Source organism: Bipolaris maydis, assembly GCF_028858645.1.
Source record: "Bipolaris maydis strain C4 unplaced genomic scaffold PSV08scaffold_10, whole genome shotgun sequence".
Lineage (NCBI taxonomy): Eukaryota > Fungi > Ascomycota > Dothideomycetes > Pleosporales > Pleosporaceae > Bipolaris > Bipolaris maydis.
In genome coordinates this window covers 69,796-88,321 of record NW_027093866.1, presented here as the reverse complement: position 1 = coordinate 88,321, position 18,526 = coordinate 69,796, and the positions used below count along the sequence as shown (strand labels likewise).

Below are 18,526 nucleotides of genomic sequence, written 5' to 3'. Positions count from 1 at the left end.
GCTCAATCTCCACTTTTCAAGTCTAGCGTAGTAAGGCGAACCGCTGGCCTGTCACGGTCGGTACGGGACGGTGGTAAATGCCGAGGCAAGGCTTTCTATTGCTTGTGTGCTTTGGGTTTATGCAGGGTTCATGCAGGGGTAATGAAGCGGCCCGCTTTTCGGTACTATATCTAACCCTCATCAGTAAGCACCATATCAGATGAACATTCAGCTTTCTCCTAGAAAGGCAATGCTTGGCAGTTTCCTCCGAGCGGATGAATGGCAAAATAGGAAGATCACCTTTTTTATGTTGACATACGATACTTTTCGGCCTTGCCAAGCAGCAGAGTACAGTAGAGTCGAGGCCTCGCCGCCTAAGCTTCAGTATGGCCTTTGGTACATGCACGGCAAGGAAATTTAGTATGAATATCAAGATTGAGGTTGGGGGCCTGGTTGCTCCAGAACACCAGCCAAGCTCTTTTATCACACGATACTCCGCGGCACACTCTCTCTCTTCGGCCGACTTCTCTTTATAGATATCTGGCAGCTGACTTTGCTTGTTGCTTCTGCAAATGCTCCTTCTTTTCATTTCCTTGTAACCTCTCCAACCCCCCGTCACTCGCTTACTGGGGACCACATTCTTTTGATCATCATTGTCTTTTGTTGCGGGCAGAGTCACCCAAAGCTCAGCCCTAAACGCAACTATGGGATTATGGTCCCAATTCCCATGGAGCTGTGTGCTTCTATCTACTCTCATTACCCCGTCTCTTGGAGCAGTCATTACAGCAAGGCCTGGTAGTGCGGGCGCTGTTAAGGTACCCGAAATCCCTGGCGCCTGTCGCGCCGTTATCTCGTAAGTAAACTTTCCTCAGCTATGTCATAGAGCTTGGGTCAGTAGAGTCCATTATGCTGACTTGCCATCCCAAAATTCTAGACCCATTGACTACTCGGCCAAGAACCGTCGTGACCACGAGCTGCCAGTCTGCAGTGCTGACAACTCCGGTCTTGTCGTTGCTCGTGACAACAATGGTATCATTGAAGACGAGGAGCGCGAACTAGTCCCGGCCTCACTTGAGACTGGCGTGTCTCTGATAGGACGCACCGAGCTCTCTTCCCTGTTTGGACGACAGGTAGTTGGTGGCGATGACTATACCTGCGGCCCCGACCGCCCTTGCAAAAACAAAGCTTGTTGTCCTAAGGCAACTGGTCAGTGTAACTACGGCGAGAAGTATGTCCCCACTCCCCCTCTTTCCAGTCGGTCGGCTTGTTGAGCAATGGTTTTTCCTTGCTCTTCCTGTTGTTTTCGTTATTTGTGTCGGGATTCTCTGGAATATGACTAATATCTTCTTTTTTCTATGCAGAGCCTGTGGTACATCTGGAATATCTCCCAATGAGGTATGCTGGTCCAACTGCGATGCCAAGGCAGAATGCGGCAAAAATGCAGCAATACCGGGCCAAAAGTGTCCTCTGAACGTCTGCTGTGGCAAGTGGGGTTTCTGTGGAATGACAAAGTACGTAGCATTCCAAGTCATGAAGACGTTGGTGATGCGGAACATTATTGACAATGGAGCAAAATAGGGACTTTTGTGACAAGGAGGACCATGGAGCTACTGGCGGGTGCCAGTCCAACTGCGATCAGCCAGGTCCCAAAAACAAGGCTTCCGACCAGCTCAATCGTGTAATTGGATATTATGAGGCATGGAGACATGACTCCAAATGTCAGGACATGGTAATTACACCATAGTCCCCAACCTCATGTATGTCCGACTGACCGCGAGATACAGGGCTTGGACGATATCCCCGTCAACTCACTCACCCATCTGTATTTCTCTTTTGCTTTTATCCAGCCGGACTTCCAGATCGTCGGCATGGATAATCTGCCCGATAGGCTGTTTACAGACTTCACCAACCTCAAGAAGAAGAACCCAGCCCTCAAGATGATCATTGCAATTGGTGGGTGGACGCATAATGACCCGGGCCCTCTACAAAAGGTGTTTAGCAACATGGTTAGTACAAAGGCGAACCGCTCCAAATTTATCGGCAACCTCATGTCGTTCCTCCGCATGTACGCCTTCGATGGTGTCGATTTTGACTGGGAGTATCCCGGTGCGGACGATCGCGGTGGTGTCCCCGAGGACGGCGTGAACTTCACCCAATTCCTAAAGGAGCTCCAGGAGGAGAACAAAAAGCAGCCCGTCAAGTATATTGTGTCATACACAGCTCCGACGAGCTTCTGGTATCTGCGCCACTTTGATCTTAAGTCGGTTCAATATACCGACTTTGTCAATGTCATGTCATATGAGTGAGTGATGGGTTTTTTCCTTCTTTTTTGCACTGCAACTAATGACATGAACAGTCTTCACGGTGTCTGGGATCGTGAGAACCCGATTGGTTCTCATATCTACGGCCACACCAACCTGACGGAGATGAGCTTGGCGTTTGATCTGTTCTGGAGAAATGATGTGCCAGCTAACAAGTTAAACATGGGCCTTGGTTTCTATGGCCGCGCGTTCCAGCTGGCGGATCCATCGTGCAATAAACCCGGCTGTCTCTTCAAGGGAGGCGCGACCAAGGGAGCATGCAGTGGCGAGTCTGGCATCCTGAGCTACCGCGAGATCCAAGAGATTATCAAGAACAAAAAGATCAAGCCGATTCATGACAAGCAGGCAGGTGTTAAGTACATTACGTGGAATACTGACCAGTGGGTGTCGTTTGATGACAAGGAAACATTTAAGCAGAAGAAGGACATGGCGGCCAAGCTCGGCCTTGGGGGCTACCTGATCTGGGCCATTGACCAGGACGATGCCGAAATGACTGCGCTCGCTTCAGTCCTGGACCCCAAGCCCTTGGGTGATTTCAAGTCGATCGATAAAGGAGACGAGAACTGGACGGGTACCAACGACAAGTGCTACATTACGAAATGTGGTGTTCAAGACTGCCCGTCGGGCGAGATCAAGATTACTGACCAAAAATGCGGCAAGAACCAGAAGAGCGCTCTCTGCTGTCCCCTGTCGGGAGCGCCTGACCCCAAGTCGTGCACATGGCGTGGAGGTGCGACGAGATGGTGCAACGGCTACTGCAAAGACGACGAGGTCATGACGCACATGAGCAAGTACGGCGGCGGCCACGACTGCTGGGATGGCCAGATGGCGCACTGTTGCGAGAGCTCGCTGGGAGAGAAGAACGTGTGCAAGTGGCGAGGGGTGGGCGAAAAGTGCCACAGTGGTGAACTGCCTCTGACCTTCTCCGGCACCGTTCTGGATATCCTCGACGATGTGGCCAAGATCATCTTGCGCATTGTTGGACGTGCGTACCCGCTGGCAGCTCTTACGGGGCTGCTGCTGGTCGAGGTTCTCGAGGAGCTGGATATCGACACTAAGAAGCTCTACTGCTGCCCGGAAAAGGAGGTGTCCAAATGGAAGAACTGCGCGTGGTACGGGAAGCCCGGCAACTGCTTCGACGGCCACTGTCCGGACATGAAGACGGTTCAGATCACCGACTCGTACTTTGGCGGCAGCGACACTTGCGGTATTCACGCTGACCGTGTCCGTACCTTTTGCTGCGAGTCGGATGGCGAGCCCCTCTTCCTGCCCGTTGACCTCAAGAACTTGTTTGAGCACCCACCAGAGGGCGGCTCCGACACTGACTTCATCTTCAAGACGGACAAGACGTCAGACGGCGGCGACGACAACCCCAATGATGCGGCCTTCCAGTTCGTCGTGCTCGTCTCGCCCGAGGCGCTCCAGATCTCGCTCGACAAACGCGACGGCTCCAACTGGGACGTCTTTGACTGCAACGACTCCATCTCCGAGGGCGAGCACACGGTACGCATGGTCTGCAACGACCACACGCCAGACAGCAACTGCCACAAGATTGGCCTCGGCCATGGTGTCCCGGGCACCATTCTCCAGATGCCCAAGGGCTGTGGACCAGGCAAGTATGCAGTCGCAAAGAGCATGACGCCGGCCCCGGGCAGTACCAGCGACCATGTCAAACTGCTGCCCCGTCACCTGTCCCACCTCGCCAGCCTCGAGCCTGTCGTCTACGAACTGACGTTTGACTATGACTTCCACCGAGTGCCGCGTGACATGGGCAACACGCAGATGCGTATCGACTACAGCAATCAGGACGACTACTGGAAAAACATCGTCGCCGGATCTGCCACCCGCAAGCGAGACGTCCACGGCCGCAAGAGACTGGCCAAGCGCACACTGGAAGACGTCGGCGGAAACCCAGTGCGCTGGCTCGAGGAGGAATTCCGCGATGATTTTCACTTCGACAAGATTGCCCCTCGCGACCTGCAAGAGCGCTGGTTCGGCAAGAGCATCCTCGACTGGCTGGCTGCCCTCGTCGTGCCCGAGATCAAGCGTGAATTCACGCACAAGTACGACGACAGCGTCACGGCAAAGCTGTTTGACGAGTCGTGGAACTGCCCCGGAACGGTAGATGGTGTCAACTACGATGGCCATCTGCTTGGCCAGGCCGTCCTTGACATCGAGGTCGAGTCCAGCTTCGGCTTCACCCTTATTGTCGAGAGTCTCACCTTGCCCCTTAATCTCGAGCAGAGCTACCTGACCTTCTACAACAAGGGCAGGGTCACCGGTGTTGTCACCCTTGAGGCCCTCGCTCGTGTGACGTACGAGCAGAAAGAAGTCATTCTCAACTTACCATTCCCCGGTGCCTCGTTTAAGATTCCTGGAATCGGCACAATCGGTCCTCAGCTCACGGTCGAGGGCAGCATTGATGCCTCGCTCGGCATGGCTGGCTTGATTGAGACCAAGCTGGAGATTGCAAAGTGGGAAGTGAGTAGCAAAACCTTTTGCCTCTTGTTCATTCAGACCCCCAATACAAGGAAGAACATTGCTAACCACTCATACCTCTTCCTAGGTGCGCCAAGTCATGCCTGACACCAATTCCTACAAGCCCGAGCTCATCGACAACAGCAAGCCAAGCCTGGATCGGACGGGTGACTTCTCCGGAATCAAAAAACCCGAATTCTACGCAGGGGTCACTGCTTCTGGAGATGTCTCCTTCAAGCTATCGGCCGCTGCCGAGTTTGGCGTTCGCTTTGATCCCAAGTGGAAGGTTGACCCGGCAGCCGCTGCAGTCGTGGGCGAGGTCAGCCTAAAGACCAAGTTCGCAGCAGGTGTCTCAACAACGGCAACGTGCCCCTTTACCTACGGTCTCGATATCGGCGCTCGCTTGTTTGCGAGAGCAACGGCGCCCAAAACATTTGGCTGGGCTGGTGGTGAGGTCAACCTGACGGATCCGTGGGAGAAGACCATCATCAAAGGCGGCACTTGTCCCAACCTGGGCCCAATACCTTCCAAAAGAAGTATTCAAGATTGCAGCCACCTTCTCATAGAAGGCAGCTCTGAAGAGAACGACGTGAACAGGAACATATCGAGGTTGGGAGCTGCCGAGCCCGATGCGGAGTCTATTCACAGCTCTGGCACCACTCTGCTCACGAGGCACATCTCTGGCGGGTATATGTCGTCCCTGGTCAAGAGAGGTGGTGTATACGGTCCAGCCCTTACTCTCAATGCCGGCGAATATTTCTGCCCTTCTAAAGACGGTGAAAAAGGCATCACGTGCAAGGAAGCATACGCTGGCCTAGCAGAGAGCAACGAAGGTGGCATCTGGACAGACGCCAAGCACAAGAGGGAAGTTCTGGCACCCACGTCTACCATTGATGAAAACGCCATTGCTGCACATTTCCATGCTCATCAGGAGCGAAGCCATGACCATGGTCACCACGCAGGAAGCGAGGCACTGCACATGTTTGACAAGAGAGCCAAGGAAAAACTTGTCCAGGCTTGTGATCGGGCATGCGATATCTCAGGCGACTTCCCCCCAGGCGGCCAGCTGAATGGCTTTGATTGGGGCTGGGTCGATCCTGAGGACTGCAGCAACTTTAACTTTGGTGACCCCTTGCAGGCACGCGCTGCAGGCGTCCAGTATCACACGGAGCATGTCCTCGAGGCCCAGATGATCGACCTTTTCTTCAAGTATCTCGACAAAAAGAAGTCTAAGCAGCCTGACCCGAAGCCAGGTGCGGCCCAAGGAGCCACCGTTTCCTTCTGTGACTATGTCAATGAGCTGTGGGATGTGCCTCCTTTTGTATGGCCCAACGAGGACACGACCGGCGGCGTAGGCAAGGCTTGGAACCCCATCATGCACATTGCAGCGCAATATCCGACAAGGACATACAAGAAGGAAGAGTTCATCGCTCTCGAGTCTGCCATCAACACGCCTTCTAAGACTAGTGCGTGGGCAGGCAACAACCCGTGGAACTATGGCACTTGGGCCAACGATATTCCAAAATACGCAGAGGCCAGGGTGATTCTTCAGAAGATGCGCAGCACAATGGGCTCTCGCTTGTACCAGAGCCACTCGACTATCCAGAAAACAATGAAGACCCAGACGGATCGGATAGGAAAGATACTCGATGCTCTCGACACGACACTGCTACCCGCCAACCGACGCCCTGGATACGCACAATGGTCGAAGCAGAATCTCAAGTCCGAATGGCTCACTTACATGAGAGGTCAATACACCAAAATGATGACGCAGACCAACAGTCTTATCACTAAGCACCTTCAAACGATGGTAGATGCATGGACCACACAAGCAGAAAAAGACAAGTGGAAGGACCTTCCGAACCAATCAGCCGCGAAGTTGAAGGAGAATAAAGAACATCGCGATTTTATAAAGGCGATCGAAGACTTCAAAACAAAATGGAACAGCCTGCCAGCATGGAACAACCCGCTGTGATAGCGATGAATTGTAGCAGCGCAGTTTGTCTTTATTATTGCTATCATCGTCATGATTGTAGGATTTAATCAATTCCTGATATCTCCTATTTGTATTATTCAATTTTTCGTAATGTAAATATGTATTATGAGCGAAGTTGAGATTTGTACATTCGATCGAATCAAAAACATCAAGTATACGTGTACTACTAGCGGCTAAATATATGCCTCTAAAATCGAAGATTGGTAACGTTGATAGTATAGACTTGTAAAAAGTTCAATGTAGATTGGCATTGATTGCGAGGAAGACTACATTTTAGTTACAGTCGCTTCGAACGTCGTCGTCTCGAGGTTTAGAACCTTCCGCTTTACATCAAAGTTCTAGTATAATCCCCCACAGCCACCAAAGACATATGTTCATCAACCCCGACGTTGCGGGCACCTTTGTATATGCGTAGTAATCCCTGGTTACATCGACGCCTCAATCAAAAAGTACGCTGATGCATCAAAGCCTCCAACAAACCAAAGCGCAAGTCCAAAAGTGTCAGCTACTTAGCCCTGGGAGCCCCATTTAGGGCTGACACCCTGTCACCGTCGCACTGGCGAAAATCCGGGGGTTGGGGGAAGGACTAGACTAGTACTGCACACCATGAACGCTTAGTTCACCTGCGACGCATGGGATGTGCATTCTTCATGTCGCTCTTTTAGCTTTACCCCATGCAACTCTGGCATGATGGGTGCCACGCGAGCGTCGTTCTAGCTTGTTCCCCTGCAGTCTGCCCCGTGTGTAGGTGGTCGTATTTAAAGTTTGGCCGAGGTTGCAAAGCTCGGCATGCGACATGCGCGCGCACAGGGCTGGCTCATCGAAGAGATTTCGCAACCACGGAAATTTAGACACATGTCTGGATCGCTCTTCATATGCGAGTGTAAGTGTTTTGATCTCCGATGGTGCATGACTTCTCTCGACACAAAGGATATGATTAAAAGCACGCAGTGCCAGATGCTACTGACTAGTGACGATCCTGCGCGTGCTTGGGCGATCACGTTGAAAATGGGGTCACGTAGTATACGAACTACGTACTAGTGTTACTCGTATTCGCTCAATGATCGGACCGTTGGAATACCACGTGTGCTGTCAAGGAGTATAAAAGATGGGGTTGAATGCGCTATATCAGTTCTGTATTGCAAAGTGATGCCCAAAGAAAGTTGTTTGGATATGCGAAACGGGGTTGGGCCGAGTGCTGTCGGGATATCACAGTCGTGTTTTGGAGGATCGACCAACCCGGTGCGAGTGCTAGCTTGCAATGTGCGATATACGTTTGGACTCTGGTTGATTCCTGGATGAGTCGACTAGACTTTCGGGTCATGCTGCCTCTTGAGTCGGCGACTCGATGTCCTGACTGCGGATTCCAGGAAGACAGCGTAATGTTGATAATCTGACGAAATACGATGACCAAAGAAGGCATTTCAGATCGTGTCTTACACTCGCGTCCCGTCTGCCTTTCAAGAACTGTGTAATAAATTTGTTTCATTAATCCCATATCACGTACTCTTTACGTACTCCCTGTCAAGTATAGCTTTGTCGGACGCTGAATCCTCAAGAACAGAACTGGACACCACAACGGTGACGGGTTGTTCTCGGCTGTTATGATCCCGCGACTCTCCCGCCTGACCGGAGTTGTGCTTGGTGACGAAGGTGTCCACTGGTTGCAGCTCCATGGAGCGATCTTCACCTACATTATCGCCATCACAATCGAACCTCGTGAAGTTCTGTGTTGAGAGTCTGTAGGGGTCCTTGCCGCCGTCTTTGCTTCGTTGCTTCGATACCTTGAATGTGGCGCCCGAATAGCTTGAGCCTGTACTCTTCTTGTCTTCCAACGACCTGTAGCTCTTCTTCTTGCTTGATTCGTATGACGGACCACTCTGGCCATAGCTTGAGGGTGCCTGAGTCTTGTTCTTGAAGCCATTTATCATGAATCTTATTAACGCCTGTACTGTGGGGACGGCAGCACAAAAGTGGCCGAGGCTGCTAGCGATAAAGGTACTCATGGACGAAGCGACGATGGTGTAGGTCTGGTCGCTTTGATCCACAACACCCTTCAAGAAGGGCACACGTGCGATTGCGACACCGATGAGACTAAGCAAGTCAGTACGTGTTGCATAAGTATACAATGAGTTATGAACGCCTTACAGCAAACCGACACCAAAGAACATGAGGAGCTCGATCTTCTTTGATGCCGCCATTTGCAGCTTGAGTACGATCGGAACGGGAAGGGCGAACAGGACGACCTCTGCAATGATCTCGTAGACAACTGAAAGCTTCAGTATGATGAGCCAGTCGAGACACTTTGCTGTCTTTGCAGCTTCGAGATCCCACTGGGCACGGACCGGATTGCACCGGATAGCCGCTGTGAAGATGAGGGGAAGTGTGAAGCAAGCTGTAAAAGCCATGAAGGCAAAGACAGCGCGCTTCAACCATACATTCGGGAAGATGCGGAGGTACAAGCATAATATGCTGTATTTGAGTAGTAACATCTCCACTGCCCAGAGGATGGTGATTATGTAGGCTGTACGGCTGTCAGTACGATATGCAGGTTATATGTGTTGGGATTCGTACTCCACAGCCCAATGTCGTACACACGCTGATACGTCAAGTCCCAAAGATGCTTGCCGACACCTGCATCAACGTTGAGTATGAAGCAGACCATGAGCGGAATGCACAAAATCTCCAGGCGTCGTCAGTATGGAAGAAAGCGGCCACTCCTTGTGGACTTACAGCTGATGCAAGATGGACCCAATCGTCCCACCAGAAATGATTACCACCAACCCATCGCGATGCAAAGCGCATAGCAACAGCGACGACAGGTATTATGCCTGTTACATATGCTGTGACCATCATGAGCCGTGTGTACGAATCGTGTGGCCGATTGCAGAGATCGGCTTGTGCTTGAAGGATTTCTGTATAAATGTCAGTGATGTTTAAAATTGATGCTACCATAGATCTACCAAACGTCTGGTCAAACGTGCATCTGTCCAGCAAGCACGGTTGCAGGATTGCGGTCGAGTTTTTGGAGTTGCATTGGCACTCAAGGTCGAGAAGACCGCAACCGATGAGAGGCAACTTCTCCGCGATACATTCAAGCTACACTGCTCAGCTAAATTCATATACATACGTCTTCGATAGAGACCATACTCCGCATGGTGGTATCCTGGCTAATGCGTCCGCAGTGCTGTCTGGTGCTGCAGCCGACAAGGTGAAAGCACTGGAGCACAGCGCAATTGCAATTACACGGTGCCAAACCATTACAAAACATAAAGAAGGTGACTTGGGAACCTGAAGCCGGCAGCAAAAGGTATTTGTTGTGTCCGCGGACAGTGGCTCATTGACATGAGGCTTCCAGCGCTATTGCTTCGACTAGGAACGACCACATTCTAGTCGTCCTTGACAACTACCAGTGGTACCTGTGACACTGACACATGCCATGCCAAAATTTGGCCGACTTATCGCACAGGCAGGGGATCGTCCAAGCATCATCCTGACTTGAAGAGTTCCATGCACGCGTTGAACCTCCGACAGGCAGCCAGTCCTGGCCCCGCTACCATTGATAGCTTCATGATCGAAAACTCCGATTGGGCAGACATTGAGCAGGATTGTCGATAAGATTGTTCGCCGATGAAGACATGTGGGGTACAGGGATGTTGTAGATCTTGTTACCGGTATGATCCGATCTGCATACTAGGAGTGCGAAAAGGAAAGGATGTTAAAGCAGCAACCAGCCTCGTAATCACCACAATGGTTCTGCAATTGTGGACCCGAATATTTCCGTGGCACTTTCTGAGCAAAAAAAAATTGCTGCAGCGCCGACTGAGGTAAGTGAACCGCGTCTCTTCGGGCGCAGACTTCCGTTGTTACTATGTAAATTCGCCTATTGCGCCACTAGTGCCATGATCAACATGACACACGCCCCTGGGCCCATTCCCAAACCTTAAAAAGCCTCCTCGGGTCAATCGGATGTATACCAGCCTAGTGCATTCTCGTTTTCAAAACACCGGCTCTATTAAACTGCCACCCCCTTCAGGGCGGTCGACCATGCTGTCTAAGTCAAATAATTTATATGTGTTTGATGTTCCTGAGAAAAAATGCCTTTCATTGCGTCATGAGGTTCCCAGTGGACAACATCCTTGTACATAGTTGTTCAAGTCAACCCTGAGGTCGAGAGACGTACCTCGTCACGAGGCATGTTTGCGAAATTAGCTTCTTCGGCCTGGGCCTCATAAATTTAGGTCATACATACCTGCTCTTTATCCGTTTTTCCTTCCAGCACTGAGTCTTCGATTTGAATACGATGCTTAAGAGCATAGCTGGACTTTTGCGCACGCAGAGAGTTTATGCCAGAGTTTTTTCGGTCTCTGCAGGTATCAGACCAGTAAGGCATTTTCTTTGACTTATCGTCCTCGAACGGCGTCTTTAGTATTCGCATTGAAGGAATATGACATTCAGCGTGCTTTTAGAACATGTTGGATCTACATATAGTCGCTATTCTGTGACAAGCTACTGTCAACCTGCTCAAGCCATGCAGTAGAAGCTTCTTCCGTGAATGAGTCAACGGGTGCAGAATTCCGTCACGGGTATAAAAGTCGGCATGTTAATTCCCGATTAGGCTCCATTTACTCTTTCTATCTATTACTTAAGCGCACCACTCCTTTAGCACTGCTAGCCAGGCTGTCAGAGTTACCCTTTACTAAGTACATATATCATGTAAGGCGTGCCTGTAGGGCGCGCTCATTGCTCCCTGCGATTCCTTTGGAGATCTGGTTCTTTGGCTCGTCTTTGACTGTTTTTTGAGCCTGTTTTTTCGGCTCGTTGTTGGGCTGGTTTTCTGACTGGCTTGATTGGCGGAGATTCTAGCGTGATCAGACGCTGTCCGAATACGGAGATTTCTATCGTCTTGGGGCGGCCAATTAGCGCAAAGCTTCTTCGTGCCAATCAGGTCACATCTCTTCGTGCACAAAAACCTTTCCGGGACCGATTGTAATATGCAGCTACAGATACATGAAAAATTGCTTGGGAATAAGTATGTAACCACAGCATAAAAGCCACACTCCATATGCTGGCTAACGCTTCGTCACACGCATTGTCAAGCACTTTGGCGATCGCAACACCAGCGCAGGACCCAATACTTCTGGCCACAACATCACTTACACATTACCTATATCTAGCAGTATCATGCTTTAGATTCTAAGCTTGTATATGTTTAATCAAAGCGTAGTATTGAACCAGCTAGAGGGCTCCCGTCACTACTTGACAACGCGTCATCACGACTTCATGCGTAGATTTTGTAACAAGATCGGAGTAAACCTCGTAGTCGTCTTTGAGACGCCCAAAGTCTTTGTTGCGTTTGCTCCCTATGCCGTCAATATTTACGAGCCCCGTCTTATTCGGCCGCCTTTCCTTGGCCGATCCTTTGTCGGACCGATTTTATATGCTGCTAAAATGGGACCATGCGATGAGCACAAGTGGAGGCAGCGTAGGCAAACATGCAATTCTGATGCTAGATGGAAATGTCGTCCTGGTCGTGCGCTCTTACGGTGGTTTGTTCGGAAAAAAATGACCTCGAGGGTTTGAGCTACAAGCAGCGATAGACAGTGGGTAGAAAAAGCGGAATCATCATCTCGGTTTACCTTACTGCTTTCGTGGCTCTAAAGGAAGCAACCGTCAAGGCTATGGTCGGCGGTTAATCCTTACTTTGAACACAATTTGATGTACGCATGTGCGCTAGATAAGTACCCTTGACTCCTATATAGCAGGACTAAAAAGCAGGTCTAGGGTGACTACTGTTACGCCGCTACGTGCGAGATAGTCTTCTACCACGATTTAGAGAATGAGACATAGAATAGCGCCATTTCGAGGCTTAAGCACCAATTGGTGCGCGTTTTTGTCGAAAAGGTTATTGATAAGCCGCGGCATGAGATCCCATCCATGTACTTCTTCTGCGAAGCCGACAAAGCGCTTCCGCTAACAGCAGATGTCACAGAAGCTAGCTAAAGATGCACTGAGTTTCAAATCAATTGGATGGCATCCACCTTTTCTAAGCCAGCTGCAGGAGGTTGTTGAAGATTGGCCAAAAGAAGAAATAGAATTGACATGTTCTTCATTTTCATCGTGATGCCTGTAAAATAATCATTTCGTACCTTATACCCTATAGCTCACCTACACTGACTGTTGTGATAAGTGCTTCTATTCCTTCGACACGTACATAGCCGCTAGTAGCGTATCCACCGTTAATTTGGTTGGTTTTTCTGATGCAACGAAGTCCAGCAGTCTCGATAAAGTCCAGGACTTGGAGGTTTTAGTCGCCCGGGACTCCATGATTTGAGTTAGCTCCCAACTAATCCAAGCGCCTGAAGAGGTATCTTGCGATCGTAACAGAAGCCAATGTTACCTGCAGTAGTGTCTATTCAGCAAGTTAGGAGGCCAGCATTCGACCGTGCCAACCCCGCGGTTCTTCAGTGTTACAGGTTCGCAGTCCCAAAGATCGTTTTGCCCTTACTCTGGAGACGCATGTCCCATCGCTTAAGCAATGCTTGAGCTACATTTCTGCTGAAAAGTTCAGCAATCTGAGAGTTGTGATCGACAGTGCAGCAATTATGGTATATTCCTATGGTACTTGACGCTTTACAGTATACGAGCGAGTATTTCGAGAAAACAAGGCTCTTCCATGGTCATAATAGCCATCTTCACTTGTTCCGCCCTCTTTACAGTTGCCATAGGATGCCAGCCTCTGCTACGTGTGTCTGTCTACCAGGAATCGAGGGAGAAGATTTAATAAAGCTATGTATCGATTCTCCGCCTTGGAAATGCCGAAGTGGCTGCCAAAGGACCGTATCGGTACAGCTCTACACATTAGGCTAACACTAATTTGCACTGATAGCAACCTGGGTTTCAAAGTTCCTAAGGAAGCTTAACTAAGTATTTGATACTTGATTGACTCTTGTCTAGCTTGAAGTTTGATCACGTCTCATCTATTCCCATTTATAAGATGAGGCTCATTATGAGCAGCTAGGCCGCTGTCCACTCATGTTATAGCGGCACTGCAACAGGAAGGACTGGAGATAATCACAGCCTCACATTCTTCAAGAAGAACAAAACAAGAGCTAGAGGATATGGCTAGGTCTTATGGCGTTGTAAGCCAGATTGTTAGGTTACCGGGGCAGGTTCCACCAACTTCTTCGTGCTTTGGAGGACGCCCATGGAAAATTGTAGCTGGTCACAGTGCCTATTGGAGAAGAAAGATTGGTTCTTGTAGCAAACAAAGGTCAAACCATCTTAGCAGTTTTCAAGACTAATTTCTCGTCGCAGGAGTCGAGTTCACTTGATCCGTGCAGTGTGGTGGGAAAGAGGATCACAATTTCTGAGATTGGTTTTACAGTCCAAGAATCTCGCGTCCTCAGCGCTATCGCTATGGGAACATTAACATGGATTTAAGAGATGAGAAAACTAGCTATCGTATTGCGTGGAGGGGCTCAAAAGCCATTGGTTTGAGGTTTTAGATGAGACCTAAAGTCCCAACATAGGTGAATGGGATCGTAGAGTCCCATATTATCTTTCAAAGCTGGACCACCATTTCTGTCTCGGCAGACCCTAATATCTATAGAGCGGCTTAGGTCTAACTTCCCGTGGCACTAGATCCTCAAAAACTTATGCGACCAGCACACCGACGAAACGTGCAACAGTCGCGTGCCGAACTTTGTGGTTCAGTCGGACTGCAGTAGAACAGACTGTACAGATGATCATCTTTTCGCTTGCATCAAATACGAGAAAGTCTGTTGTTGGAGGTTTCTGCTATTCGATGCAAGCGTCAGCTGTTGACAAGTATACCAAGCAATGGACGTCTTGCATACTACCGCGGCAACGGATTCTTGGATAGAAAAAACCCATTGCCTAGCTTCTTCCGGTGGGAAAGATGAGGTTGAAAACGTTGCCTGCGTGCGGAATCTCTATAGAGCATCCATTGCAGCAACAGGCAAATATAAGAGATGAGAGCATCTAACATGTAAACACATAGACGATAGAGTCTTCGTGATGGGGCTAATATGGCTGCATAACGTAGTTTCGAGTCGCGTCCGCGCCCAAAACGCGTTCTAAGGGGGCACTCCAGCGCTTCACTGTTTTTGTGCAGCACAGAGACGCGTTCCATGAAGGCTTAACCGCGTTACACTGTTAACAAAGGGGGATGAGGGCAGTTCCGCGTCGGCATCTTATATTAGGTGAAGTTTGGAAGAAGAGAGAAAAGCTTGTATTTTGTCTGTTGTATCCATATATGCATGAGACTTCGTCTTAGTGGTCTTGTCTAGTGCTACTTTCAAAGATGCTGATTTCTCTCAGAAAAACACTCTTTATGTTGCATCTTATACTCAGTGCTACGTCACAATAAGGCTCCACCGCCTCTCACAAATCGAACCCTTCACAATTTATAACGTGTTGACCCTCAAGTACAACCACTAATATATCAGAGAAACAATTCAAATTTTCACATTATTTACAGAAGTCATACCCTTGATTTGCGAATTGATTGCAAATCCAAGCTCCAGAATCATCACCTGCTATCCAAAAGGTTCCATCATCCCCAACGCTAGTATGGAAGTTCATGCACGTCGAGTACCCATACCGATCGTATTTAACACAACGAGCGGTGAGTATATCCTGCCACGAGATCCTGGCACTATCGGGTGTACCGACATTCCAAACTGACGAGTCAAACATTGGTCCATTAATTAATGAGTCCCCATTCATCCGGCACTCGTATGGGCCGAAGTCACGGTTCAAAGGCACATAATCGTCCCATACATTCCATTCCGTCCAGCATGCGTCGGTGCTATCGCCATGAACACGGAGATTGAAAGAAAATCGTGCGGTGGCGAGTTGCGCTATAATTGCTAGAACCACTAGTGGGGCTCCTGCGTACTTAAGGTTAGAACTTTGCTTCTAAGTATTAGTCTGTTTAGCCACTCACTGCTCAACATTTTTATAGATTGGGCTGATCGAGACTCAGAAAGGGGTTTTGATAGGACAATCGATTCACTAAATGGTTTATCTAGTTTCGATGTTTGTAGCGGATGAATTTTCAATGTCCTGAGGCCCTGACATCCTTTATAGCTCTCGATTACGAGTTAAGTTAGTCTATCGCTTAGTAGCAAGCGGATAGATATAGGCAGCTAGCCTTTTCAAGTATAGGGCTATTGTGCCGAGCAGCGCTCAGACAATACGTTTAGACGCTCGGCGTACTCTAATAGCTATGTCCATGCGCGCAATGCCTGGAGTCGCCCAACCTGTTTCAATCAAGTTAGCTTCGTCCAGCTACCCGATTGTAAGCCACGCAGCGTATCTGCGCTTATGCACAGCTCAGACATTCGGGATGTCCGGTGCACTATGTCACTTTAGGGTTAAAGAAATTACGCGTTTACATGCAATTGGCCATAATGTACTCCGTGCGTTAGCTTAGCTTAGATTATATAATCAAGATCACGCTAAGACTATCTATCAGGCCTTAGTATGTGATGGCAGCCATTAGGAACATGAGGCGAAGCAAGGATTAGATTGTGATGGTTAAGCGCTCTCGTAGTAGTTAGTAGCAATGTGGTTACTACACTTTTGCGGGCCGAAAATAACGCGTAGCTTAAATAGAAATAGCTACGGTGGTAAATGGGTAGGGGTTGTGTCGGTGGTGGGTTGCTAACACCTGGGTAGGTGTCGGTGTAGGGTCTTATATAAGCAGTAACCCAACACTACACTAACCTGTTACGAACCTAAGGAAGGGACAGCTAGAAGATCAAGGAAGAATGAAGGAAGAAGCCCATATCAAGCCCTCACGAAGTAACAAGAGCATTGTTAAGAGTATAGCTCGAGTAGAAGTAATATAAGACTTCTAGTGTCAAGCTTCTTATTTGTTGGTTTTCGCAGATAGAGCGGCAGGGTGCAATATTAGACAGTAGCGTGCAAGTAGAATAACTCTCTGTATTGTACTTGTACTTAAAACTTAAGTTGAACACATCAAGCTATAAGGGCTTGATGCCTAATGCTATATACTTGTGCAGTCCTAGTGTCCTAGCAGTCCTAGTAATAGCGAGGGGTTGTAGGACTACGGGGATCGGTAGGACTGGTCACGTGGTCCTGGTGAGTCCTAGTGCATAAAGCGTGCCAAGGCTGAGTAGGATCTGTAGGACTCGTTACGTGACTCCTTTTCTTGCTGCATTCCCGTTCCCTTATAGATTACTCGTTAAACAAATGTAACAGCGAAATGCCCTCCACATTCTGAGGCTGGTCGTAACACTTTAGTAGGAATTTAACACTATCCAAGTATACTACTCTACTATCTTACTAGATAAGCCTTATAGAATACTAGTGTAAAGCTTACTAGCTATAGTGTAGGACCTAGTAAGAGAAGTATAGATCTAAACTCTATATAATATATAACTATAGAGCGACTTAAGATCCTATATATATTCTATTAAGCTATACGCTATGTTAAAAATATAGAGTAAAGATGTAAGAAGCTAATAGAGACTCTTTATTACTAGCTTTCTTACTATACATAAATATAAGTATATTAGCTATAATTAGCTTAATTAAGAAAACTAAGGTAGTATTATAGGCCTAGTATAAAGGAAACCCTAAGAACTAAGGCAACACCTATAGTAGGTGCTCTTACCCTATACCTAATTCACCTACCTCTTCCACCTATAAGACCCCCTACTACCCCCCTTAACACTAGGCTATGAGCTCTACCTTAATTTAGATAACTCTCTTCTCTAACTATACTAAATTAATAGCACTCCGTGTTATGGGGTAGGTTATATACCTACCCTATTATAGCCTAGTTGAAGGACGGATACTATAAGTAGACACCAAGCCTCCGATACTTTACATAGACCTAAGCAATACAATAACCTTTGGCTCCTAACAGTATCCTGAAAGGCCCAGCCCATAACAATTGTATTGCTTAGGTCTATGTAAAGTATCGGAGGCTTGGTGTCTACTTATAGTATCCGTCCTTCAACTAGGCTATAATAGGGTAGGTATATAACCTACCCCATAACACTCCGTAGATACCTATAAGCCTTATTAGCTTGCACGTCTTATATAGCCTTCGAGCTAACATAGGACGTTAATTAACAATGATAACAACAATACTAGACACTAGTTGAGTCGGTAGGGCCGATACTATTAGCATCGCGCAGAGGCCAGTTTTCCCGCACTTTAATAGCAAAAGTAGAGACACATAAAGCCTCATACCTAATACTAATCCTATCACGGCACAAATCGGAATTTGATTCATGCCTCATAATTTTCAGGCCCTAAGCCAAGGTTTGCTACGCCATATGCCCATTGCGGGTTGCCTTACATCGCCGAATGTGGACATGAGGTGGGTGCCTGGATTGTTACTATTAGGGCAGCCAATAAGCGCTGTAAAGTCATGCCCGTGGTGACGCACGCACCCGCTACTATACGCGAATCTGCTCAGCAAGCTCGGCGCTCTTACCCGATGGTCAAGGTTGTTCCACACATATCTGCATAATGAACATCTGAGCCGCCCCCACCTCTACATAGCGCTGATTACAACTAAGTCATTATGGAATAGTCAATAGCTAGACTAGATCTTTCCCCAGATCTGTGTGCTGATTGGAGTATATACCTACGCAAGGATTTCGAGCTACTTAAGGGAAAAGATTGATGATGTTCGTTCAACCAACACATGGCCAACATGAGGCTTTGCGGCCCCAGTTTACTTATGGCG

General features: G+C 48.6%; 2 protein-coding genes across 2 annotated transcripts; one reads left to right on the top strand and one right to left on the bottom strand.

The window, feature by feature from the left end:
• Positions 1 to 655: 655 nt before the first annotated feature.
• On the top strand, positions 656 to 6,920 carry PSV08DRAFT_205416 (glycoside hydrolase family 18 protein). Its single transcript, XM_066092051.1, has 7 exons — positions 656 to 832; positions 914 to 1,207; positions 1,341 to 1,490; positions 1,558 to 1,708; positions 1,764 to 2,281; positions 2,336 to 4,781; positions 4,867 to 6,920. The coding sequence occupies exons 1-7, from the start codon at positions 684 to 686 to the stop codon at positions 6,751 to 6,753; spliced, it is 5,595 nt and encodes a 1,864-aa protein (XP_065948756.1). The 5' UTR covers positions 656 to 683; the 3' UTR covers positions 6,754 to 6,920.
• Positions 6,921 to 8,273: 1,353 nt separating this feature from the next.
• Positions 8,274 to 10,035, bottom strand: PSV08DRAFT_372329 (uncharacterized protein; the record flags this gene model as incomplete). Its single annotated transcript, XM_066093220.1, has 5 exons — positions 8,274 to 8,868; positions 8,923 to 9,298; positions 9,349 to 9,457; positions 9,508 to 9,873; positions 9,925 to 10,035. 5 exons carry the CDS (start codon positions 10,033 to 10,035, stop codon positions 8,274 to 8,276), a joined length of 1,557 nt encoding a protein of 518 aa, XP_065948755.1.
• Between the last annotated feature and the right edge of the window lie 8,491 nt (positions 10,036 to 18,526).

What these genes read in the sequence shown, in the direction of transcription:
- PSV08DRAFT_205416 (XM_066092051.1), top strand. Translation starts at nt 684, where the DNA reads ATGGGATTATGGTCCCAATTCCCATGGAGCTGTGTGCTTCTATCTACT. An exon ending in CAGTGTAACTACGGCGAGAA is followed by an intron (nt 1,208 to 1,340) that starts GTATGTCCCCAC and finishes TTTTCTATGCAG; the next exon opens with AGCCTGTGGTACATCTGGAA. An exon ending in GTCAATGTCATGTCATATGA is followed by an intron (nt 2,282 to 2,335) that starts GTGAGTGATGGG and finishes TGACATGAACAG; the next exon opens with TCTTCACGGTGTCTGGGATC.